Here is a 27166-nt window from a genome sequence, read left to right on the forward strand (position 1 = left end):
CAATGAGAACACATGGACACAGGGAGGGGAACATCACACACCGGGGCCTGTGGGGGATCGGGGGCTAGGGGAGGGATAACATTAGGAGAAATACCTAATGTAGGTGATGGGTTGATGGGTGCAGCAAAGCACCATGGCACGTATATACCTGTGTAACAAAACGGCAAGTTCTGCACATGTAACCCAGAACTTAAAGTATAATAAATAAAAATAAAAATAAACCTATGTGGTAGATTGCAGTGAAATCTGATAAACTCTAAACATGTTTAAGAACCCGCCAATCACTTCTTCCCTGATCACTGTGTGAAATGGATTATTTGCCTTGCCAGGCGTCAGGAGATGGGGTATGGGTTTTCTTCACTAGTGAGAGAACAAAGGGACTGCCAAGTCACTTTAGGTATATACCCGCTATGTCCAGTCAGCACTAAAGAGGTCTGCAATGCAGAAGCAAATCATTAGTTGCATATCAGCCAGTTACAGACAATGATGAGAGGATGGGCAAAAGGTACACAGCACTTTTGTGACCAAAGTAGCTTATACTGGCACTACTTCCCTCATTTCTAGGATGCCAATTCTTCCAAACTAAAGAAGATGTGTTGTAAAGGGGCCACTTCTCCAGCAGAGATCATGCTGAGCTTATTTTTTAATAAGTTTTTTATTGTATAGATTTAACACGATGTTATAGGATACATATAGATAGTAAAAAGGTTATTTATAAGCAAGTAATTTGACTATAAGTAATTTTTTGAAGCAAATTAACATATTCATCTCACATGATTACCTATTTTTTTATTTTTGTTGTTGCAAGAGAAGCTAAAATCTACTCATTGAGTATGTGATCCATGCCGAACTTATTAAAGCAGCAACCATAAACAGAGGACAGACATGAAATAAAATGAGGGAGATTGAAACTAAGTACGTAAGGCCCATAAGAATAAATTTAAATATAGCAGTAAAGTCTTGATTACAAGGTAATGAGATTACATAGTGACAGCTGAGATTTTTTCTTCTCATCGTAGGGTACACTTGAGACTCAGAATAATTAAGTTGCAGTTATATTAATTAGCTAAAAAAGAGAAATTATGTAATCTCAGATAGCCTAAGAATCACAAAAGGATATTTAAATCGATGTGTTCAATTTGTGGAAATGTGATCCTCACCTTTACTCAGCAGATTTATTGTAACAGGAAGCAAGAGCATATGCACACAGTGAAGCTATATTTCCAAGGAAGAGTGAAGGAGGGAAAGGAAAACAGAGAGACTTGGAATTAGCCCATGTTCCTTATCAGTGTGGCTCTGCATGCCTCCCCAGTATCCTCTCCAAGTACTGTGGCTGGGACATAGTCTCCATCAGGATTAGGAAGCCTGAAGTACCTATGGCAATGTCACAAGCATATAACATGAAAAAAAAAAAAATTGAGTGGCTCTGATGGATTACAAATGCAATAGATTGGGACTGCCATTTTAGGTTGTAATGGTAGAAATACGGCATGCAGAATAAAGCAGGTAGTGATACCAGTCATGCTATCCCCAAAGAAAACATGGACAACATTAAAGCACATTCAGAGAAGGGGAAGGATCTGGGGGAACCCATGTCCTGGTAGGACCCATTGAAATATCTGGGATGTTTAACCTCTACCAGATTCTGCAACCTGATTACATCCCTCTCCTTGTTCTTTCGTCTCTTGTCTCACTTTCTGGCTTTTGCACCTCTTATTTCTCTACCATACCCTTTATGTATGGTAGAGAGTTCCTGCTGATCTTGACATTTTGATTTAATGAACATTTCTTGGAGCAGGCACGCTAATGCTTTAACCCCACGCTACTCCCACCCCTGGACATGATATCTAGCACTCAGGACCTAGTACAATGCCTGGCATGTGTTCTTCAGTTTTGTACTTAAATGTCCTCTTACCAGAGAGGTTCCTGACTAGCCTGTGTGAATAGCAGTGCCCCCACCTTCCTGAGTGCCTTATATTCCTTCTACCCGTGTCTCTACCACCTGACATCTTACATATTTATTTGGTTTTGTTTGTTTGTTTGTTTATTGTATTTTTCCTCGCTAGAATGTAGCCTTAAAGGCACAGACATTTTATCTGTTGATTTTTGTTTGTTTTAATGCTGTGTCCCTCACATCTAGCAGTGCCTCTCTTATAGTTGGCATTCAATAAATATTTAATGAATTATTGGTAAATGAATTAGATAAAATTGAGGTGTTGGCACATGATAGTTGTCTTCAAATATTTGAAAGGTTATCTTATAAAAGAGAGGATAGATACAATATGAGTAACTCTAGAGGATACAATTTAAATGACTTATTTATTGAATTGTACTTATGGTTTCTGTGCTCAGCTCCCTGAGAGAAAGTGAGCTCCATGAAGGCATGAGATATAGTAGATACCACCTAGTACCTACCTACCATCGTTGTTACCACCTAGTCCCCAGTCTGTTATAGCACCGGACACATAATTAACACAATAAATACTTAGTTACAAAGTTAATAGAATACTGAGGCTAATTTCAGCTCAATGTAATAATGAGCTATCTAATATAATAATGAAATAGTACACAAAAAGATCATTTTGCAAGGTAGAGGTAGTAACTACCTTTCACCAAAGCCTACTGACATCTCCCCGAGTTATTGGACTGGTATTCCTGTGCTGAGTAGGGAATTAGAAGAGATATCTATAAAGTTCTTTCCAGATCTGAATATGTGTGATTCTACATAAAAGAAAAATAAATAAACCCCCCCACAAAAGAACTAACAAAGCTATAGAACATAAAGAGTTCTTTAGAGATTAATTCCCATCATCTGTAAATCCTACTCTGAATCCATCTCTCATTCTTCACTGGCACCCTTGTCCAAGTGATCATGATATCCCACCTGGACTCCTGGTTTCTTATTTCTTCCACTTTCCCCCCACTACAATCTATTCTCTACATAGCAAACAGAGTGATATTATTACAGAATAAATCAAATTATATCATTCTCCTCTTTAAAAACCTCCCTATGACTTTTTCTTGCACTTAGAATAAAATCTAAGCTTCCTTGCCTTGATTTACAAGGCCCTACATGAACTGGCCCCTGTTTGCCTCTCCAGTGTCCTGATGTACCATTTTCCACCTGCCACCTACACTGACCTCCTTTCTATTCTTAGGAATATGCCTTTTCTTTACCTAGGAAATTATTTCATATACTCTTCAAATGACTAATTTTATCTCAATATTCAGGTCTTTGCTCGAATGCCATTTTAAAGAAGCCTTCTCAGATCATTCTGTCTCATCATTTCCGGTCATTCTCTTTCACAGCATCTTGTTTTCTTCATAATAGCACTCATTGCAATTGTTTCCTGTCCCCTCCACTAGAATGTAAACTTCATGAGAGTAGGGAACTTTGTGTAGTACACAGATTATCAGTGTCTAGCACAGAACTTGCCATGTAATAGGTAATAGTTGATAAATGAATAATATGCCCTAAAATTAAAAAGTGAAACGCTATTTCCAATTCTAGCGTGGTAAAGTGGAATTTCCTGAATTAACATGCTTTATAGGGTTTTTAGTCTGTGGGTTATCATGGTTCTCTTCACAAATAATATGCAAACTTCCAGTACCCGAGGGAGATGGGAAATGGGCACAGTGGCATTTAGAGTAGGCAACTAAATTTGCTGCAATAATAATAATAATAATAATTTAAAAAATAAAAAAAGATTCACTGGCACATTAGAATTATGAGTTTTTTCTGTTTTATTGTTGAGTAACTGATACTAAATACCTTTTTAATCACCTCTTTTGCTTTGATTCCATTATAATTTAAAGAGCTTTATAAAGGTAATCTTTTAATTCCTGGAGATCATTCTGCAATTATCATAATCCATAAAATGTGCCATTAAACTTTTCTCCTTTGTTTTATGGAAAAGCTTGGTAACATTTCTTACACTTTCGTTGGGATTTTTTCAGTGCATTCTGCCAGTTTGTTTTCTTTAAGGAGACAGTTTAAATAATTGACTGGCTAAAGACACCTAATTGGTTACTGTCTTTCAGAAAGTAATACACTCACAGAGGTCATTCTCAGATAATACTAGTAAATGGTGCATTTTTGGAATGGATTTTATTAGGTAAGACCTATTGTATTGAGACAAATAAAAGACTTAAGTCTTTGCACAAATATCAGAATCACAACAGTCTATCAAATTGGTTTATCAATATTATTATTATTATTATTATTGAGATGGAGTCTCACTCTGTCACCCAGGCTGGAGTGCAGTGGCACAATCTTGGCTCACTGCAAGCTCCACCTCCCGGGTTCAAGCAATTCTCCTGCCTCAGCCTTCCAAGTAGCTGGGACTACAGGTGCCTGCCACCACACCCAGTTAATTTTTTGTATTTTTAGTAGAGATGGGGTTTCACCATGTTAGGTAGGATGGTCTTGATCTCCTGACCTTGTGATCTACCCCACTCAGCCTCCCAAAGTGCTGGGATTACAGGCATGAGCCACCATGCCAGGCCTCAATCTTATTTTAAAATTTTCCATGCAGGAAAATTTATTAAACTATGAATTTATTAAACTGTGCTCTCCTTACCAAGTTTTATACCTAAAAATAACCAAAAAATGACCAAAGCATGTTTCAGTGACTTTAAAAAAATACAAAGATGTTTACAGCTCATTATACAACACATGAAAAGTAACCCCTTTGTTATAATTTGGGTTTCTTGATTAGGAAGCTTCACATCTTCTGTAATTTAACATTGTAAACTCTAGTATTGATCCCAAGTAGGTCCTTTCCACCATTGAGAGAGCTGATTCTGTATGGCCATTTATGAAAGAGTTATTTTTCTTTCTGTTCTATACTTGCTGCCTGTCTACCTGCCTATGGACTGTTTTTTAAATGAGTCCCTAGATTCGTATATATTTTCTTTTTTTTTTTTTTTTTTTTTTGAGACAGGGTCTTGTTCTGTTGCCCAGGCTGGAGTGCAGTGACATGATCTCAGCTCACTGCAACCTCCACCTTCTGGTTCAAGTGATTCCCCTGTCTCAGCCTCCCGAGTAGCTGGGATTACAGGCGTTCAGCACCACACTCGGCTAATTTTTTTTCTATTTTTTGTAGAAACGGGATTTCACCACGTTGCCCAGGCCAGTCTTGAACTCCTGGCCTCAGATGATCTGCCCACCTCAGCCTCCCAAAGTGCTGGGATTACAGGCATGAACCACCGCACCCAGCCCTGTTCATATGGTATCTTAAGGAAAACTAGCAGATAACATGTAGAATTATCTACTCTTTCTCTACTTCAAAACTGTTGTGTTACTGGCAAATTAATCCTGAAAGTTTACAAAATTTCCTACTTTCTATGAGACCTCAAACACTTAAAACACAATTGAGTAAATTTTAGAGTAAGTAATGCAAAGAGGACAGCTGGAAATAATGAGATACAATTAGTAAAAATTTAACTTAAGTAAAATTCTAAGTAAAATTTTAACTTATAGAAGAAATGGTATCCTAGTGTCAGATATCGGCAAATGATTGTTTTTTTCTTTCTTGACAGACTTGCTCTGTCACCCAGGCTGACATGCAGTGGTGCAGCCATAGCTCACTGGAGCCTCGAACTGCTGGGCTCAAGCAGTCCTTCCACCTCAGCCTCTCAAATAGCTGATAGGACTACAGGTGCATGTCATTGCACTTGGCTAATTTATTTATTTAATGATTATTACTATTATTATTTTTGTAGATACAGTGTCTCCCAGTGTTGCCCAGGCTGACCTCGAACCCTGGCCTCAAGTGATCCTTCAGGTCTTTGCCTCCCAAAGCCCTGGGATTACAGGCATGAGTCACTATACCTGGCCTGAAAATAATTTTCACAGAATGTCACAACTTGAATCACATAACTTAAAGCTATAGAAATGAAAAAAAAAAGCAGAGAACAATCTCAGCATGAATTTTTAGATTAGCTGCTTCATATTTTTAGCATACTATTTAATGAAATCATAAAATATTGAAACATCCCATTGACATTTTCTCTAATATTATCTCTAAGTTAATGTGTCTTCACAGTTCTTGATTAGCATTGTCTTATTTGCCTCCAATTTGAAAGTGAGGAGGATGGTTTCTGCATTAGAAGGAAAAACTAGGATATGGGAAATAGGTCCTAAATATTAACACCATAAGCTTTTAAAGCATATATATGTATGTATTTATTTTTGAAATTCATAAATAGTATAAATCATTCCTTAAAAAATTATCAAACTTATTAAATTCAAGAACACTTACTATTACATTTGTACAGACTTTAAATTTTAAATTCCCAATCTGTATGCATATGTACACCTATTTATCCAGATATAAAACATGAGGTAGGTCAGGTGCAGAAGCACATGCCTGTGGTCCCAGCTACTCAGGGATGCTAAGGCAGGAGAATTGCTTGAGCCCAGGCATTCAAAGCCAGCTTGGGTAGCATAGCAAGACTCCCATCTTTAAAGAAAATTTAAAAATTAAAAAAAACACATGTCAGGAAGAAATTTGACAAAAGTCTTGAAAATCATAATTTTAAAGTGAACCTTGGAGATTATCTTCACTAGACCTATTATATTACAATTTAGATATCTGAGATCCAAATGTGCAGCAGTTCACTTAAGACCATATAGCAAATTAAGTTACAAAGACAAAAACCAGAGCCCAGGTCTCCCAGTTCCTATGTGATTGTGTTTTTCTATAAATTACAGTGCCTCTTAGAAAAAGAGGGTTAGAAGCAACTTGGTAAGGAATATGGGGTGTGTGTGTGTGTGTGTGTGTGTGTGTGTGTGTGTGTGTATCCTCTACCTAGAGTAGCCCAGCTATCACCCACATGACAGCTTGAAGAGTTTATGTTCTTGTTTGCAGTCACGCCGTATGACTTGTGATGCTCACTCATTCTGTTCTAATTACATTGCTATCTAGTTAATCTTATTTAATATTACTAAACTCTCCTTTCAAACCAATGAATCTCAACCAGCAGCCATTTGTCCCCCTACTGCCCTAGGAGACATTTGGCAATGTCTGGAGAAATTTTTGGTTGAACAATTGGGGAAAAAGAATGAGATGTTAGTGGCATCTAGTGGGTAGAAGCTAGGGATGCTGCTAAACATCCTACAATGGAAGCTCCTCAGTTTATAAATGAGAAAAGGAAGCTCTCTGCAACTGAGCCAGCCTAAAATAAGGATCATGAAGCTAAATCAAGATTGCATTTACATAAGGGAGATGACATAAGGAAATGAAATAAAAGAAATTTACATAAAAGAAAAGACTAACATACTCAAGTTTAAGAGTACGCACTTACACGTATTTTTAAAGTATACTGATAAAATACGTTACTTTTGGAGGATTGTATGTAAATTCTGGAATAAAGTGGAAAGAGAATCTATTTTCATAGGTAGTGTTTTCACTATAGCCAAATAACCACCATAAGCATTCAGAGTAATTTGGTTCCCCTTTAGAAATTAACCTAGATGGCCAGGCACAATGGCTCATGCCTGTAATCCCAGCACTTTGGGAGGCCAAGGCAGGTGGATCACTTGAGGCCAGGAGTTACCTGCCCAACATGGTGAAACCCTGTGTCTACTAAAAATACAAAAAAAAAAAAAAAAAAAAAAATAGCCAGGAGTGGTGGAGCATGCCTGTAGTCTCAGCTACTCGGAAGGCTGAGGCAGGAGAATCACTTGAACCTGGGAAGTGGAGATTGCAGTGAGCCGAGATCACACCACGGCACTCCAGCCTGGGCGACAGAGCAAGACTCCATCTCAAAAAAAAAAAAAAAAAAGTGAAAGAAAATTAACAGAGACAATCATAATATTGTTATAAACTACTTTACTTATTTAATTTTATTTTTTGGAGACAGTCTCACTCTGTCACCCAGGCTGAAGTGCAATGGCGTGATCTCGGTTCACTGCAACCTCTGCCTTCCAGGTTCAAGCAATTCTCGTGCCTCAGCCTACCAAGTAGCTGGTACTACAGGAGCGCACCACCATACCTGGCTAAATTTTTTGGACTTTAGTAGAGAGGGAGTTTCACTAGGTTGCCCAGGCTGGTCTCAAATTCGAGCTCAGGCAGTCCTCTGGCCTTGACCTCCCAAAGTGCTAGAATTACAGGTGTGAGCCACCATGCCCGGCCTATAAACTGCTTTACATAAAAGAGAGAGACAGTGAATCACTTCACCTTAATGGTGTATTAGCTAGAGTAATAAAAAAGAACTAATAAAATGTTATCTTGTTGGGATCATATTTTTTTAACTTGGCTACTTTCCCTATTCTATGTGGTTACATTGGGGTTGCCTGCCCTATCTTGGGGTGGGTTTGAAGTATTTTGTTTGATCATATTTGTGGTGGTCTGACTTGTTCTGGATAACAAGCTGGAATGAACTTTATAAAGTCAACAGTAGAAATTGTTTCTTATTTTTCTATGATAAATTCCTCTTTTGAAGTCAAAGATAAGATACATATTTTGTACTGAACCATCAGTGATATTTTCCAAATTTCAAAAATTTTGCTAAGTGGAATGGACTATCACAACTGTTTATTATTTTTACATTGTTGATCCAAAATGGAGAAGTGTACATAACCAATTTCATTTTGAGCTTCTGTATAGTTAAAAGGCTATCTCCAATGTGACATTTCTGTCACCTACCATGCAGCTTCTGAAGTACATGCATTGGTTGATAATTAAATGAATGGATGATGTGAAAATTAACTAGTATTAACTAGTATTAAAATTAACTAGTATTAATTTTAACATCATTCATTCATTTAATTATGTACAAGTTTTGTACATTCTCTGCTTAAAATTGTAATCATAAATCAGATAAACTAAGACATGTCTAGCAGGCACAGTGTTGGAGTACTCTACTCTTTTCAAGCTGCTATGTATTGTTTGTTCTAGCTATCACAGTATATTTAGGATTAACAGCTTTGGCAATACAAGATACTTAAAACTAAGTCAAGCATGGTGTCGACGTTATCCAAAACTCAGCTGAAGATAAGTGTTGCTTTGCCATCTTTTAACCATAATTGGAGTCGATTCAATGTAGTCTTAACATTTAGCTGAACATCTAGGTTACTTTTGAACAGACATACAGGGCCTTTGAGCATTTTTAACAGTAATTACTATTGCTTCATTTTGAAAAATGTCAACATAGCTTTTGACATTTTGCTATATACCTTTTAACTTTTCTAATTTCCACATTAATACTAATTAATTTTAACATCCTTCATTCATTTAATTGTCAATAAAAATGGAGAGGTATTATTTTGGAGTTGGCAACCAGTTTATAGGTAGATGAAGGAAATTAAGGTGTCTAAGAACACTGAAGTTTCTATATTTGATGATTAGGTAGGTGGCAGTTAGAAATAACAGGAAAAACATCTTTAGACAATACTGACATTTTAAAATGTTACATTTATAGTAGTTTAGTAAAATGAGTAAATTCAGTTTCTAATAATATCAATATCGATAAACAGGAAAATAAATATCCAGCTTGTTTATGAATATGGATGATAGCTAAGTACCGGAGCATATAACTTTAGAATACTAAAACAATTTTAAATTGTATGCCTTGCCTGGCACGAAAGGTGATGACAGAGGTTGAATATTAGTTCTCTTGCTTATACCCAACCAAAAGTATAACATATACCTCTTGTGTTTGTCTCCATTTCTTCCAGGGTCCTCAAGGACCGAGAGGTCAACCAGGGCCTCCAGTGAGTTGGTTTTCATTTATATCTGTTTACTATTGATGCTTATATGCTTGCCTGGTTTGAGATGTCTACTAAATAAATGTATATTTTTTTAATTTGCTGTGTTCTAGGGTCCACCTGGAGCACCAGGCCCAAGAGTAAGTTTGCTTGGTTTGATTTTATTTTGTTTTATCTTAGTATGTCATATTAACTTTTTAAATCTTCTTCTGTTAACTCCCTATTAGAAGGTGTCCCTTTTGCATACCTCTGTTCTTTTTTGCTAACCTGATACAGGGCTGGCCCAGCTACACAAACATGAAATCCAAGCCTCAGACTTCTTATTTATAAAATGGAGAGGGTATCTCCTGCTTTCTTGGGTGGTTTCAAGTATTGAGTGAGAAGTAAAGCACGCAACAGATTGTATAATACATAATAAGCACTTGAAAAACTAATTACCTCCATTTCTTCCTAATTCTACATCTTCACTCTCCTTTTGTAAATGTTCTGTTTTTGCCAGCCAGAGTTATCCACTTCTTTGATTTACATGAATCTTTCTCAGTTTCTGGTAACTCTTGAAGCCATCAGACTTCTCTTATGTTTGCTTATTATCTAACTACTATGACCCAAAACTTGCTACCCTTATCTCTGAGGCAATGTTTGTGTTGCTCCTGCTATTCTCGTGCCCTCTGATATTCTAAGCTTGATTTTCCTTATGCTTTGTATCCATTCTCATATTCCACAGTCTTTTTGTCTTCCTGCTCCCTATGAGAGGTCTGTCTCTATCTGCAACGTCACCCACACCCCGCTCCTCCAGCCTTCTGGTCAAATACAGTAGTCCTTGGGTCATATTTTCTGCCTAGTGTGGATCTACTGTTGGCTACACCATCCTAAACAATGGTCAGTCCTGCGCCTTTTAAGCCTTCTTATTTCACATGCTGCTCTGATGTCATTTAGATCTCTGCTAGTTCTCGGTGGTGGTTTCCTGTGATCTGCTCTCAGCAGATCAGAAACTCTTCATTTCCCTCAGCTATTCCTTGGGGCATAGTGCCACAAGGAAGACTATCCCCTTGAAAACAAGAGACCCATTTATCTGTGATTTTAAAAAATCACTTCCCCTTTCTGGTCTTCTGACTAATGCAGAGGGAACCTCTCCCTGTGTGAACATCAATAAGAATGTCTTTCGGCCGGGCATGGTGGCTTGCACCTATAATCCCAGCACTGTGGGAGGCTGAAGTGGGTGTATCATCTGAGGTCAGGAGTTTGAGACCAACCTGGCCAACATGGCAAAACCCCAGGCATGGTGGCACATGCCTATAATCCCAGCTACTCAGGAGGTTGAGGCAGGAGAATCGCCTGAGCCCGGGAGGCGGAGGTTGCAGTGAGCCAAGATTGTGCCCCCTCACTCCAGCCTGGCAGAGCAAGACTCCATCTCAAAAAAAAAAAAAAAATCTTTCTTCAAGTCTTCAAATAACTTTCCACTTGTTTATTCTTCCCTTCCTCCTGGATCCCCACAATGCATGGATTACAAGTACCCTCATTAATTGCCTTCCCAAATTATAATAACTTTGATATATCATAGCTCCCTTCTCAAGAAAGAACAAGTTCAAGTTCTAAAGAATCATATGTCATTGGCAAGTTAAAGAAATGTTTAGTGAAAATGTTCACATTTAAGTGCCAAAGTGTGGGACACATATCCCTGTCTCACTTGGAAAATATATGTGTTCCTACACAACCAAAATAGACTAAGACATGAGAGGTTTTTGCTCAGAGCAAAATGTGGATTAAAATATGTATATACTTTGAGAAATTAGGAAGATTAAGAAGATATATGTGTTTAATACATTATAACTACTCAATAAATGCTGTTTCTTTGTTTCCTTCTTTTCTCCCTTTTCCTCCTTTCTGTATTCCTTCTTGGCCGATATGAAAACAGATTTCCATATATAGTGCTGTTTTCCTGGAACTTGCAGAGTCCACTGTAGGAAAATAACATTGAGAATAAGATTTCTAGAGCAGACGTCTAAATGACAATGAGACGACACCTATGCATTCTTTCTAAAGTCGGCCTCCATGAAACTTTTCTTAATTCCATCCCCTCATCACACTACAAGATAGAACTGATCACTTCCTGTTCTTCATTCATACTCATTTACTTTCATGTTTGTCTTTTCTATTATATTGTGAACCCTCTGAAGGTAGAGACTACTTTTTAAATTCCCCTTCCATTTAAGCTCTTAATAAATGTTGAGTGCATGCCTGCGTGAATACAAAAAAGGCAACATCTCAGGAAATTTTAGTGGGAATCTTCTAAACTAGATTTCACTTGGAGAGAAACAATATCTATAACGGAATAGATTCATAGAACTAGAGGTCCTCTCAGTAATTATTTAGCAGTTATTTCAGACTTTGAGTTGGGATTCATTGGTCAGTGGATCATAAGACCAATTTAGTGAGTCTCATTCAAGATTATTTTTAGAGCAAATGAAATAGAATAGAAAAAAATATGGGGAGGGACTGCTTAGTAGATATGGATTTTCTTTTGGGAGGTAATAAAAATGCTCTGAAATTCGATCATGGTAATGGTTGAACAACATTGTGAATCTACTAAAGACAACTGAATTGTATACTTTTAAATGGCTAAAATAGTGAATTTTATGTTATATAAATTTTACGTCAATTTTAAAAAACAAAAAAAAAGTCAGTACATCTTCATCAGCAAGAATAAATATGGTTTTACAGAACTTTTTGAGGTTAAATATATGTATGTTTGTCTGAATTTTGTCATGATGTAAAAATGTATTTCTTACTGTGGGTCAAGATAAGTATGAAAACTTATAATCCAGTCCAGCCACATCTTTATAAGACCTACGAAACTCAAGTAACTTGGTCAGTTCTTTAAAGTGGAATAGCTAAAAGGAAATGTTTCAGGAAAAGTAATATGTATTGATGGTGAATTTGAATGTGAGAATAGGGTAATGACCAGACCTCAGTGTACATGGTAAGGTATTTAGAAATGAACACAGAAGTATACAACATGATGTCAAAGTTAACTAGAAGTGATTAGTGGAGTAAAGGGAAGAACACGGTGTCTATGTGTGTCTGTGTTTGGTGTATAGGATGGAAATAACAATCATTAAGAATCATTAAATGAGAGAAAGAATTCCCAACTGATTTATTCCAATTAATGGGTCAATTGTAGAACCTGGATTGATGAATTAAGAAGTGGCAGCTTCTATTATATTCTGGTTCCCTAGAATCAGCAAAAACTCCCATCATAAAAAGGGGTGTGACCTGAAATGAGTTCCTATTTGGTCAGCATTTTCACCATCCAGTGATCTTGAAACTTCAGACATATGAAAAAATAACACTTCTCTTCAAAATACTGAGATGCCTAGACTAGGTATGCTCTTCACTTGAATGATTTGGAGAGAATTGTGAAGATTACATTCTCCCAAAGTATAATGAATCCTGCTGTCTAATTCCCCTCATTATTTCACACTCACTAGTCACAACATATAATCAATTTTTATTCTCTGTTTTCTATTTTACATGCATGTTTTTGTAAACATTGAGTGATTTCCATGTGAGAATATGTTCTAACTAGAATGCCTGGAAGAAGTTATTTTTCCTTTTTTGATCCCCTCACTGCACCTAATGAGAGATTTATACTTCGATGTGGGCACTTAGATGTAACTGAATGACTTCCCAGGCAAATCCTCTTAATACAATTTCTCTGACCGTGCCTTTCTTAAAGTCTGCCTGTGGGGAAAAAAATCAATAAATTCAACAAATTGATTGACTGCTATGTGCCAGTCTTGAGCTAGGCTTTGTGAATACCTTGGGGATTCTAGGAATATGGAGATTGTCAAGAAAAATTTTAGTGGCCAAGTGTTATGAAATTTCTTTTCTTTCTAATACCTGTTCGGGAAGAAAAAATGCCTTTTTATTGAGTTTTCGCTTGCGCTGATGGTGTTTAAAATTGCTGGTACCTTAGCATGACTAAAGCATCAAACTCTACACTACTAATCTACTAATAATCATTGTATTCTTTATTGCCACACACAGAAAATCATAGTCATGTCAATTAAGACTATCCTGTGATTTACTCAGCTTGCCCTCTGTTGATGAGCATTTTTTTTCAATTTTTTATTACGCGTAGTACAAATGTCCTGTCCATATACATATCATTTTGTAGAATACCTAGGGGACAAATTGCCAGAAGTAGGATAGTTTGGTCTAAGGGATAATGAGCATATTTACTTGTTATTTTTAATGTTGGCAAGATATACATAACAAAATTTTACCATTTTAACTATTTTTAAGTTAAAAATAGAGTATAGAGTTCAGTGGTATTAAGTACATTCACATTGTTGTGCAACCATTGCTATCCATGCCTAGGACTTTTTTTGTCTTCCAGAACTGAAGCTTTGTACCCATTAAGTAATAATTCTCAATGCCTCCCTTTCCCCAGCCCCAGCAACCACCGTTCTACTTTCTGTCTCTATGAGTTTGACTACTCTAGGTACCTCATATAAGTTAAGTCATACAATATTTGTCTTTTTGTGACTGACTTACTTCACTTAATATAATATCTTCAGGGTTCATCTCTGTTGTAAGCTTATAGTAGAATTTTATTTCTTTTCAAAGCTGAATAATAGTCCATTGAATACGTATACCAGATTTTGTTTATCCAAATGGACACTTATTTTGCTTCTACCTTTTGGCTATTGTGAATAATGCTGCTATAAACATTAGTGTACAGACATCTGTTGGAGTCTTCACTTTCAATTCATTTGGGTATATACCTAGAAATAAAACTGTTATATCATGTAGTAATTCTATGTCTAATTTTTGAGAAACTGCCATACTGTTTTCTGTAACTGCCACACACTTTACATTACCACCAGCAGTGCACAAGTTTCCAGTTTCTCCACATCCTCACCAACACTTGTCATTTTCCGGTTTATTTTTTCTATAACAGCCATCCTAATGGTTGTGAAGCAGTATCTCATTGTGGTTTTCACATGCATTTTCCTAGTGCTTTGTGGTGTTGAGCACATTTTCATGTGTTTATTAGACATTTGTATTTTAAAAATTTTTTTTTTGAGGCAGACTTTCTGTGTTGCCCAAGCTGGAGTGCAGTGGTGCGATCTCGGCTCACTGCAACCTCCACCTCCCAGGTTCAAGTGATTCTTCTGCCTCAGCCTCCTGAGTAACTGGGATTACCGGTGCCCTCCACCATGCCTGGCTAATTTTGTATTTTTCGTAGAGCTGGGGTTTCACCATGTTGACCAGGCTGGTCTCGAACTCCTGACCTCAAGTGATCCGCCCGCATTGGCCTCCCAAAGTACTGGGATTACAGGCGTGAGCCACCGTGCCCAGCCTCTTCTTTAGAGAAATATCTATTCAGTTCTTTGCCCATTTTTTGAATTGGATTGCTTTTTTTTTTTTTTTTTTTGGTTGTTAGTAAGTTGTGGAAGCTCTTTAAATATTCTAGGTATTAATCCTTTACCAGAAAGACAATTTGCAGTTATTTTTTCCCATCCCTTGAGTTGCCTTTTCACTCTCTGTATAGTGTCCTTTGATGCACAGATTTTTTATATATATATGTAGTCTAATTTATCTACTTTCTTCTCTTGTTGACTGTGCTCTTGCTATCTCTCCAAGAAATCACTGCAAAATTATGTTATCAGGCTTTTCCTATTTGCTTGTAATAATTTTTTAGTTTTAGCTCTTATGTTCAAGTCTTTGATTCATTTTGAGTTCATGATATAACTCATGATGTAAGTTTTTTGTACTTGATGTAAGTTAAGGGTTTAACTTCATTCTATCCCATGTGGATATTCCATTTTTCCAGCACTGTTTGTTGAAAAGACCGTTCTTTCCTCATTGAATGAGCTTAGCACTGTTGTTGAAAATAATTTGATCATAAATGAGAAAGTTTATTTCTGGACTCTCTATTCTATTTCATTGGTCTTTATGTCTGTCTTTATGACAGTACCAACTGTTTTGATTACAGCAGCTTTATAGTAAGTTTTGAAATCAGGAAACATGATGCTTCTAACTTCTTTTTCGAAATTACTTTTGGCTACTTGTGGTCTATACTATATATTATATCTACTGTATTGTAACTTTTACTACTGCTCTTTATTTCTTCAGCTGGATTCAAGTTTCTGCCTAGTATCCTTTACTTTAGGCCTGAATGACTCCCTATAATATTTTTCTAGGGAAGGTATGTTAGTGATAAATTGTCTCAGTTTTTATTTAACTGGGAATATATTAGTATTTCCTTCATTTTTAAAGGAGAGTTTTACTGGAAATAGAATTCTTGGCTGACAGTCTTTTCTTTTAGCACTCTGAATATATTATCCTACTGCCTGCTCACCTTTATGATTTTTTTATGGGAAATTAGCTGTTAATCTAGTTGAAGATCTCTTGGACATGATGAGCCTCCTCTCTGCTTTCAGAATTCTCTCTTTGTCTATAGAATTGGATAATTTGATTGTGATGTATCTGGGAAAGTTTGTAGAGCTTCTTGGATGTGTAGGTTAATATTTTTGCATCAGATTTGTGATGTTTTCAGCCGTTATCTCTTTACATATTCTTTGTACCCCCGTTTCTCTCTCCTTCCCTTCTGAGACTCTCATCATGCATATGTTGGTAAGCTTGACAGTGTCCTACAGATCTCTTAAGTCTCTGTTCATTTTTCTTCATTATTTTTTTCCACTCCTCAGACAGGATAATCTCAATAAACCTGTCTTCAAGTTAACTGGTGCTTACTTCTGCCTATGGAAATCTACTGTAGAGCCTATCTAGTAAATTTTTATTTCAGCTATTGTACTGTTTAACTTCAGAATTTCTATTTGATTCTTTTTTCTATAGTTTATGTGCTTTTATTATATTCTCTACTTAGTAAGACACCTTTCTCATACTGTCCTTTAGTTCTAAAGACATGGATTTTTTAACTTGCTAAGAGAGAATTCTGGAAGGTTATTATTCCACCAGTTTTGCTGTCTCCTAGATCTCTTATCTTCTTTAAATATCTTTTTGATATTTTGTATGATGAAATGGAAGAACATATAAAGTACCTATAGTGCACACTGTAGTGATTGCTTTGAAAGCACTGTACAGCTATTTGAGTTGCAAATTCAACTAGCCAGTTTTATCATAGAGTACCATTTTTTATTGACAGACTACCAGTATTATTAAGACATGAGTAGTTTACAGATATTTTCTTGAAAAGGAATGAAGTTAGCCTGTCATTTCAAGGAAAACAACTGACAGAATTTGATGCCAATGATAAATTTCAAGCTCTCAAGCAAAAATAAGAATTAGGGAAAACGTATTTATCACTGAGAATTTAATAGATTCCCAGTACTTATGTTTTCCTGATAAGTAACATTATGTTTTCCTGATGATGTTAACAAATGTAATTTCTGACATTAAGTAATGAGCTATATCAGTGTTTGGAAGACCTACATAATTCCATAAATCAGTATTTTCAGAATGATTAATATATGATGTTAATAAAATCATGTATAGGCAAAAGATCTATGAAAGTATAAAATAGACCAATAGATTTTAGTATAAAAGTACAAAATGTTCATTGAGGTGGGTTCAGTTTTCCCATAGAAACTAACCTTTAAGAAACTACCACTTATCAAGTTTTGGTATAAGGTATAATATGATAGAAGAAAATCCATAATTATTTGAAAAAGACAACTTAAATACTTTTCTTTTTTCCTCCTACGTATCTCTATGAGGCTAGATTTTCTTCACAACCAATTGAATACAAAAACAAATATGAGAATTTAGCTGTAATGTATTAATCCAGACATTACAGAAATGCACAAAAATGTAAAACTGGGTCACCCTTCTCATTAATTTTTTTGTTTTGGCAAACATAGTTAATTTTTATGAAAATATTGATATTAACATATAATGGGTTTGTTGATATTTTAAAGCAATTGACATATGAATAGTTTTAAAATTTGTTTTGGTTTCTACCATAGTAAATATCAAAAGTTGGCCGAGCACGGTGGCTCATACCTATGACCCCAGCACTTTGGGAGGCCAAGGCGGGCGGATCACCTGAGATCAGGAGTTCAAGACCAGCCTGGCCAACATGGTGAAACTCCATGTCTACCAAAAATACAAAAAATACAAAATAGTGTGTTGGCACACACCTGTAGTCACAGCTACTTGGGAGTCTGAGAGGCAGGAGAATCGCTGGAATCCAGGAAGCAGAGGTTGCAGTGAGCCGAGATCGTGCCACTGCACTTCAGCCTCGGTGACAGAGTGAGACTCCAAAGTTATAATTCACATAAACAAAAACAAAAAATGTGTAAGGCCTCTAATAATAAAGGAATTCTTTATTAAAAGTGCAAAAGGATTCCAATTCTGAAGAGTTTGAGAACCACTATGCTAGATTTTCTAATTAAAACTCTTAATCACCAACAGGGGACCAAGTGAACAACATAAAGGTGGCTTTGGTTCAGCACTTAATTCAGTTTCCCATATTTAGTGCCAATATTTTTGCGTCACCCATATCCAAAATCTGCTCATTCACATGAGCAGTATGGTCATAATTATTTAATCTGCGGAGAATATTTTAGGTTTAACCTCTTTGCTACTTGAATAGTCCATGCTCCTTCTGTCTCATGGCATTTGCGTCTTCTGCCTGGAAAGCTCTCCTACCCCTTCTCCTAACAATTCTTATTTATTCTTTGGATATCAGTTCAAATTTTACTACCTCAGGGAAGCCTTCCCTGACCTATTCCTTCCAACCTCTTACATTTTCCAGATTTGATTAATTTCTCTAATTTCTCTCACAGTTTCATGCACTTCTCTTTCATAGCGTGTATCTCAATTAGTAATTATGATTTTTGAGATGATTTAATTATTGCCTATCTCCTCTCTAAATTTAAGTTCCATAAGGGCAAGTTTCTTTTTTGTTTACCATTTTCTCCTCAGTGTGTATCACAGTGTTTGGCAGTATATATATGCAGAATGAGTCAGTTATTTTCCAATATGAAAAACACATGCTGAAGCAAGGGAGAGCACATTTTATTGATTATTCCATCATTTTAAATAGTTTTTCAAACTACCAACCATGAGCTATGAGCGATCTGTTGAAAACTGTTTCTATTCTATAAGCCTTCAAGTAAAAAGATGTCTTCACAGTACAATGACTCTGAAAGAAATTAAATTGCTTGTTTCACTTACACAGATGCCGTTTCCCAGAACCATGCTTCATTGTTCTAAGATAATTTTTAAAAAATAATTACAAAGAAAAGACTTTTACTAATGATTATGCTCAGTCTTTTTCTAAAAATATATTTTATTAAATGCAAGAGGAGATTGATTTCCTTCTGTATTATTTCTTTTGGGACTCATGGTACATTTTCCAACTTCAGAAATTGTTTTTAAAACCACAGAAGTATCAGATTAAATTAATGTGGTGACTACCTCAGGACAGTAGTATTTTATTCTATTCCTTCCAAGAATGTAACTGTTAAAAATTACTACAGTTATTTATTCTTCACTTTACAATTTATTAACTGAGAGGATCATATTTTATTCTCTTCCATTTGAGGAACTTTGTGTGTGTGTTTTCAGGCAACAGGAACAAATAGTTTTTCATTTGAGGACTCTACACTCTGGTCCTACTTTAATTAGGAGACCTTTAGATTTGGATGAAGGTGGCATATTGTCCTTTTAGATAGCCAGGTAATATTTGCAAAATCTGTCTAAGAGTTACAGAACCCCTTCAGATAATAAGTCTGGTATACTTTACAGCAGTGCTTTCAGAATTTGCAGCCTTTACTTTGGAGCACTCAGTGTTGATCTTATTGCTAATCTCAAATGGTTTTGTTTTACACAGAAGCAAATGGATATCAATGCTGCTATTCAAGCCTTGATTGAATCAAATGCTGCCCTACAGATGGAGGTAACATATCTGGTTTTATTTATATTGGCACTGTCTCTCAATATACCAATTAAACAGAGAAGTTTTTTGGAGGCCAAAATGTGACATTATCTCAAAGATTGTATTTAAAACAGATTGAAAATGTGAAACCATTTTCAAGAATGAAGTAAGTGATTTTGGTATAGTTAAGCAGAAATATATGCGTAGGATGTTTTGTAAGGAAAACATTTAAATCAAAAATGTAATACTGTTATTTGTAAGGAATTTGGTACTAGCCAAGAAAGTAGTTAAATGAAGTTAGCCATGTTTCTTAAAATGAGATATATATATTATCACTACTCATTTATTTTATTTAAACTTTAATCATTCAATGTGTAATTTTAAAAACATAATACAGTAGACATAGCAATTCTTATGTTAGCTTGAAAACTAAACTTGCGAATATGAACTTAACTTCTTTAAAATATTAAGGTTAATAAAACATACACATATGCCTATGCTTAAATATAAACTGTTCTTTACATTCTACTCCCAACTTACTACACGTAACGGAAACACATTCTTCTCCTGCCTTGGCCCATGTTGGTCCTCAGGAGTTTTTTGCTTACATAATTCTTATGATGACTTGGCAGAACTACCAGAATACTGAAGTGACTTTAATTGACCACAGTGAAGAGATATTCAAAACCCTGAACTACCTTAGCAATTTATTGCACAGCATCAAGAAGCCTCTTGGCACACGAGATAACCCAGCACGAATCTGCAAAGATTTACTTAACTGTGAACAAAAAGTATCAGATGGTAAGTTCTTGGTTACCTCGAACTCTGATGTCAAATTTCATTTCATCAGTTCAGTGTGTTTGAGATTTGTAATGTGTTCACTCTAAATCATAGTTAGTTTGATAAAACTCTGGCAGAAGCCATTTTAATGTCATCAAGAATAAAATACTCTATGAGGGAGACATGCTTCTAATGTCGTCCACCCCTTGCTATGTCATTTGCTTACATTTTGTTCTTGGAATACAGCATATTCATATTAAAAATTAAGATAGATAGGCCTGACCTTTGCATTAACAGACAGTAGCACCCATCAGAACTTGGTAAGTCAAGACTACCAAAGTTAACAACATAAATAGATATATTAGAGAATCTCCTTCACCATACTCCCTAAAAGTCTAGTTTTGTTTTTAAATACAAAATGGAATTTAAAGGTCCCATTCTAGAATTGATGACCATGAAGATGGGAGTGGTTTGTCATTCTTGGAAGTTTCTCATCTCAACACAGATGCCCCAATTTCATTAGCCAGAGGTGCAAAAATGAACGTAGATTGGAACAATCAAGGCAAGGTTTTAAATCAAGAGGAGTCATCAGTTAAACAGGGGAAACCCTGTCTGCTACAAACTCTAGTTTTAACACAATGACATTTTTGAAAAAAAAATTATGATTTGAAAAATGCTGATGTGAAAAATGCTGATTTGAAAAAGCTATGTTATGTTATTCTGTGGTCATTTTAATTTTGTTTATACATACACATGTCTCACATACCTACACTCACACACACACAAATGCGCACATACACACATGTCCAAACCATCTGCTTCCGTTCTAGAACTTCAATGAAAACAGTCATTTTGTTTATATTAATAAAACACTTAACTTCTAAAGACATTTTCTGCCCTAGATTAATATAAAAACTAAAATAATACTTACAATTGTAGCTGCCTATAATAATTCTCAGCTTGATTCTTTCCCATATTTGAGGGCATAAAAATATAATTCTGTAGAATTGAAAGGAATAAAGACATTGTAAGATATGCAAAATTAGTATGAAATATAGTTCAAAGTCTACCTTCCTTATAAGAGAAATAACTAAATGGTGTGGATTGTGCAGTACTCAAAAAATCTTTATGCCCCCAAATACTTTCATCACTAGAATATGATAAATGCTATAAGGAAAAACAAAACAGCAGGGAAGGGGGACTTGATAGGAAGTGGAGCACAAGATACAATTTTTAAATAGAATGATCAGATAAGGCATCTATGAGAATGTGACATTTGGGTGATATCAGAAGGAGGTAAGAGAGCAAGCCACAAGAAATCTAGAGAAAGCTTTCCAGGCACAAAGAATAAATGCAAAAACCCTGAGTCTTTGAGTATACCTAGCACGTTTTAGAATTAGCAAGAAAGCCAGTATGAATGGAAGAGAGTGCATATGGGGGAGAATGTTAGGAAATTTATTAGAAAGATATCAAAAAGTCAGATTATACAGGACCCTCTAGAGTACTCAGAAGTCTCTAATAAGATGGGAAGCAACTGGAAATTGCTGAGCAAAGAAGTGACATAATTTGGCTAAGATTTTTAAAATATTACTCTAGCTAATATGTTGCAAATATAGTGAGGAAGACAGGGGTAGAGGTAGAGAAACTACTGAGAAGGATATTGGCATAATCCAGGAGAGATGATGGTTGGTTGGACTAGAGTTGGTTGCCGAGGGAGTGGTAAAAAATGGTTAGATTTTTCAATATGCTTTATTTTAACAAAAATCATTGTTAGCATCCTGGCTAACAGTGGAATAGCATTCCATTATTGGAACGCTAAGCATGTGGGAGTTATTTATATCCTACTGCTTAAAGTCATCACCAAGGTCTGATTGCAAAAATTCAAAAAAATTACAGCCTCAGGAATAAATGGATTAAGATAGAGCCAGCAGTTTTTGTTGATAGATTGGATGTGGGCTATGAGAGAAATAGAATGGCAAAGGATGACTCTAAGGTGTTTGTTTGTGTTTGTTTGTTTGTTTTTACCATAGAAGGGTGGGATATTGTTAACAGGAGATGCAATTTTGGAGAAAAGATCAGGAGTAAAATTTTGGATATATTTACTTTGAGATGTCTCTTAGACATTCAAGTAAGAATATCAAGTAGGTAGTTGGCTACTCAAGTTGAAGGTCAAGAGGGAGGTCTAAGTAAGGATAAAAATTATGAAATCATTTACATTTAATTGGTATTTAATGCCTTGAAACTGCTTAAGACTACCTACATAGTAAGTAAAGGAAGAAATGAAGTCTAAGCCGGGGCGGTGGCTCATGCCTGTAATCCCAGCATTTTGGGAGGCCGAGGTGGGCAGATCACAAGGTCAAGAGATTGAGACCATCCTGGCTAACACAGTGAAACCCCGTTTCTACTAAAACTACAGAAAAATTCACTGGGTGTGGTAGCACGCACCTGTAGTCCCAGCTACTCAGGAGGCTGAGGCAGGAGAATCACTTGACCCGGGATGCCAAGGTTGCAGTGAACTGAGATCACACCACTGCACTCCAGCCAGGCCACAGAGTGAGAATCCATCTTAAAAAAAAGAAAAGAAAAAAAGAAATGATGTCTAAAAACTAGATCCTAGGGCTCTCTAATGTTTAAAGATCAGAAAGGTGAGGGCGAACTAGCAAAGAAAACAAAGCAGCAGCTATCACTGAGATAAGAGGAAAACTAGATTAATGTGGTGCCCTGAAAATCAAGCAAAGAAAATGTTTGCCAGAGGAGGAGGGAAGGGATTAACTGGGTCAATGTTAAGTAAAGCAAAGACTGAGAAAGACTACTGAATTTAGCAATGCAGACATCATTGAGGAGCTTCAACAAGAGCAGTTTAGAGGAATGGTAGTAGTTAAAACCTTATCAGATTTTAAGAGAAAAGGATAATGCTAGGAACTTTTCATTCCCAGTAATGAAGCAGGTAATTCATATTACCTGGCTAAATTAATTTTTGAAGTTAAAAGCATAAAATAAATAACAAACAGCAATGAACTTTCAAGCTGAGACTTTAAAGGAGACAGCAGAAAGTGAACCCAACATTTGGAGCTACTTTTGCCCCCAGTATGTTGAGAAGCTTGGTGGCTTCAGGAGGTAGGGGTCAAAAGTTAGAATCTGTGGCCCACCAAAGGTGAGGACTTAGGCTTTCAAAGGCCTGCACTCTAGTAGTAAGGATAAACTGGAAGAAAACGAACATTCATACAGAGTGTAGCTTCGCTTCACATCATCTGGATAGCTCAGAAAATCCCGAACTTTGAACCTGTATTAAAATGGTTCCAAACTGCTGGAACCTCCACATACCTGTCAGAAGGAAACAAAAATCTTATATAAAAGATAACATTATCCTAGGACTCAAATTATTTCCACAGGTAATTTCAAAAATGCAGTGTCCAGCACACAATCAACGACAGCCAAACACACAAGTTGACAAAACACCATGAATGAGAACTAGTAGAAACAGCAGACAACAAAAGCAGACTCAAAAGAGAGAAGAAAAGAAGTAGAATTTAAATCTGAAACTATAATGAACAAGATAAGTCTTCTTTCTTTTTTTTTTCTTTCTTTGAGACAGAGTTTCACCCCAGTGCCTAGGCTGGAGTGCAGTGGCTTGATCTCGGCTCACTGCAACCTCCGCCTTCTGGCTTCAAGCAATTCTCCTGCCTCAGCCTCCCAAATAGCTGGGATTACAGGCGCCCACCACCGCACCTAGCTAATTTTTCTTTTTTGTGTGGTTTTTTTTTGTTTTGTTTTGTTTTGTTTTTTTGTATTTTTAGGAGAGACAGGGTTTCACCGTGTTGGCCAGACTGGTCTTAAACCCCTGACCTCGTGATCTTCCCGCCTCAGCCTCCCAAAGTGTTGGGATTGCAGGCATGAGCCACCGCACCCAGCCAACTTTTGATATTTACTATAGTAGAAACCAAAACAAATTTTAAAACTATTCATGTGTCAATTGCTTTAAAATATCAACAAACCCATTATATGTTAATATATTTTTCTAAAACTTAACTATATTTTCCAAAACAAAAAAAATAATGAGAAGGGTGACCCAGTTGTACACTTTTGTGCATTTCTGTAATGTCTGGATTAATAGATTACAGCTAAATTATCATATTTGTTTTAAGATAAGTCTTCTATAGGAACACAGTTTATTCACTATAATAAGAGAGAAGGCAGACCAGGTGCCATTGCTCACGCCTGTAATCCCAACACTTTGGGAGACTGAGGTAGATGAATCACTTGAGGCCAACATTTTTTTCAATAAATTTGAGACCAGCCAGGCCAACATGGTGAAACTTCATCTCTACTAAAAATAGAAAAATTAGCCAGCCGTGGTGGAATGTGCATGTGGTCCCAGCTACCCAGGAGGCTAAGGTGGGAGGATCTCCTGAGCCTGCAGGGGGTGGAGGTTGCAGTGAGCCAAGATCTTGCCACTGCACTCCATCCTGGGTGACAGAGTGAAAGAGAAATTCCTATTTCAAAAAGAGAGAGAGAGAGAGAAGGTAGAATATATGTGCACAAGCACAGACATGTGGATAGATATGATAGTGGGAGTTTATATAAGTTACATAAATTTTCTTCAGATTCCTTCAGTTGTCTCATTGAAATTGGAAGGTTATAAGTTGAGGATAAGAATGAATGAATAGGTATAAGATAGTTAACTATCTTAGTGATAGAGGGAATAAACTCTGGAAACACCATATTACTGTCTGGCAACTTTACAGACACATTTGAATTTGAAGGAGGCCCATCACAACAGTTGTGTTTTTCTCCTACCACTTTTTTTCTGTGCAGGTATAGGCACAGGTTAGGGAGAAACTTATGTAGGATTGGGGATTTATGAGACAAGTAGAGTGAAATGAGGCAGGGCAAGGGTGTTAAGGAAGTTCATAAGGACATTACTACAGTAAAGGACTGTAGATTTTTAATCTGGGTAAGAAGGGAAGTGAACATATGATCATTAGGGACAATGAAAAAGTGATAGTAGGTCCTCATGAAAGTGAAGAATTATTGGAGTTAGGACACCAGAGGGAATGAACTGGAAAGAGAAGAGAAATGAAATTATGGAGGAGATGCAGTTGTTGGTAATAACAAAAGGTAGGATATGGCCTTGGAAGTTAATGGTTAAAGTAAGGTATGAGGGTAGGGGGAGGGTACAAGATCATTGGTGGAAAAGTAAGAGGGTTGGGGAGGATACAGTTCAGAGAACTGAAGGCCAACATATTGAAAGCATCATCTACATGGATTTAAAATCACCAAGAATTAGGTCATAAGGAAATTTTCTGAAAGTGATAATAGGCTAAAATTGTCAAAGAAAAATAGTAAATGATTACACCAGGAGGGACTAATGAGTGATAGAATGTGATTATAGTAATTTCAGTATGGAGTATTTTCAGGGAGAAAGTGGAAAGAATGGTCTGAAAGTAGCAACGAAGAGCAAGAAAGATGCCTTCCTACCTTCAGGCATAACACTGTGGAGGCTACAAGAGAAGCGGTGTCCTCAGGGAAGAGCTAGTTTTGAGTCAGAACATTTAGGCTCGGAAAAGATATATCATGGTGCAGGACTTTATCTCTAACTCAGCATGCCTTGAAAGAAATTATGGAGCCCTTATCAGTTCACTATTGTAGAATATAACACCTGAATTCAAAGCATTTCACCCCATATAACAATAAAAATTTGCTTGATGAAAAATCTGTTATAAAGAACTTTTTTATTATTAGCTCATATAGTAGTCAGATAGTATTTCTTGGAAGACAAGAGAAGATGAAAGAAGATATATGTTTACTCCATTAGATAAGACTGGAAGCCCTCATCAGTTTCTGATGAAAAATTCAGCTGTACTTTCTACAAACTTTATGAAATATTCAAAATTCTGAAGATAAGGGACTAGGAATGGTGGACCTCCTTCATCCCTTTCTTCTGTATTTCAATATATCATTGGTTCTCCAGATGTGATCCTGGGCCAGAATTAGATGCTGTTGACATGCAGATTCTTAAGCCCCACGCCAGACTTAATAAATCAGCAACTGTCAAGGGTAGGGCCCAGCTATGTGTGTTTTAGTGATGGTTTGATGCACACTAAGGTTTGAACACTGCTGCAGCTGAGGACCATTTCTACCCTTTGAGCTACCAATTCAGCAAGTAAGCATATTGAGGGATTAGTAGAATAGTAGAGGGGAGAATATTTGAGGATGTTTTGGAAGCTAGAGGAAGCTCAGGATGAGCTAGAGGAATCTTTGCTATGGAATAAAAGTGGAATGAACAAAGACTTCTGCCTACTGTAGAAAAAAATGACATTTGACAAAAACTGTTGAATTTTCTTGCCTTTTTAATGCAGGAAAACAGGGCTGCCTTATTCAAAAATTCCTGTCCCTTGTATTTGGAATAAGATGCTGTTTTACTATTCTCAGTCTATTAGTCTGGAATTAAGATGCTAGCCCATTGCTTTTCAATCTAAGTATTTTCTGTAGTCTGAGTTTAGGCCCAGTTTTATTCTCTTGGGCACTCAATGGAGTAAAGACTGGTAGAATTTCACTAGCTATAGGGACTTCAGTTTTTCCTACTGAATGATAAAGTGGGAAAATCTGAAAGAGTACAAAAATGATAAACATTTAATTGTATGGTTTTTTTTTATGAAAACAAAAATGTTTTCTTATTTTTATTTTACTTATCAGTATTATACATAAAGATATATTTTTCCTTCAAAAGATCGAAGTTGTTTCTATTATAAAACAAAATGTTC

At 36.3% G+C, this 27166-nt stretch overlaps 1 protein-coding gene across 1 annotated transcript in view; it reads left to right on the forward strand.

Moving 5' to 3' along the window:
- The window catches only part of COL24A1 (collagen, type XXIV, alpha 1), a 438816-nt gene that overhangs the window by 400119 nt on the left and 11531 nt on the right, over positions 1–27166 (forward strand). The window contains exons 57-60 of the mRNA XM_011982146.1: positions 9683–9718; positions 9826–9852; positions 19578–19643; positions 20255–20423. Of these exons, the coding sequence (XP_011837536.1) occupies positions 9683–9718; positions 9826–9852; positions 19578–19643; positions 20255–20423 (298 nt within the window). The remainder of the gene's footprint in view (positions 1–9682; positions 9719–9825; positions 9853–19577; positions 19644–20254; positions 20424–27166) is intronic.

The sequence above is a fragment of the Mandrillus leucophaeus genome, unplaced genomic scaffold (assembly GCF_000951045.1).
Source record: "Mandrillus leucophaeus isolate KB7577 unplaced genomic scaffold, Mleu.le_1.0 Scaffold235, whole genome shotgun sequence".
Taxonomy (NCBI): domain Eukaryota; kingdom Metazoa; phylum Chordata; class Mammalia; order Primates; family Cercopithecidae; genus Mandrillus; species Mandrillus leucophaeus.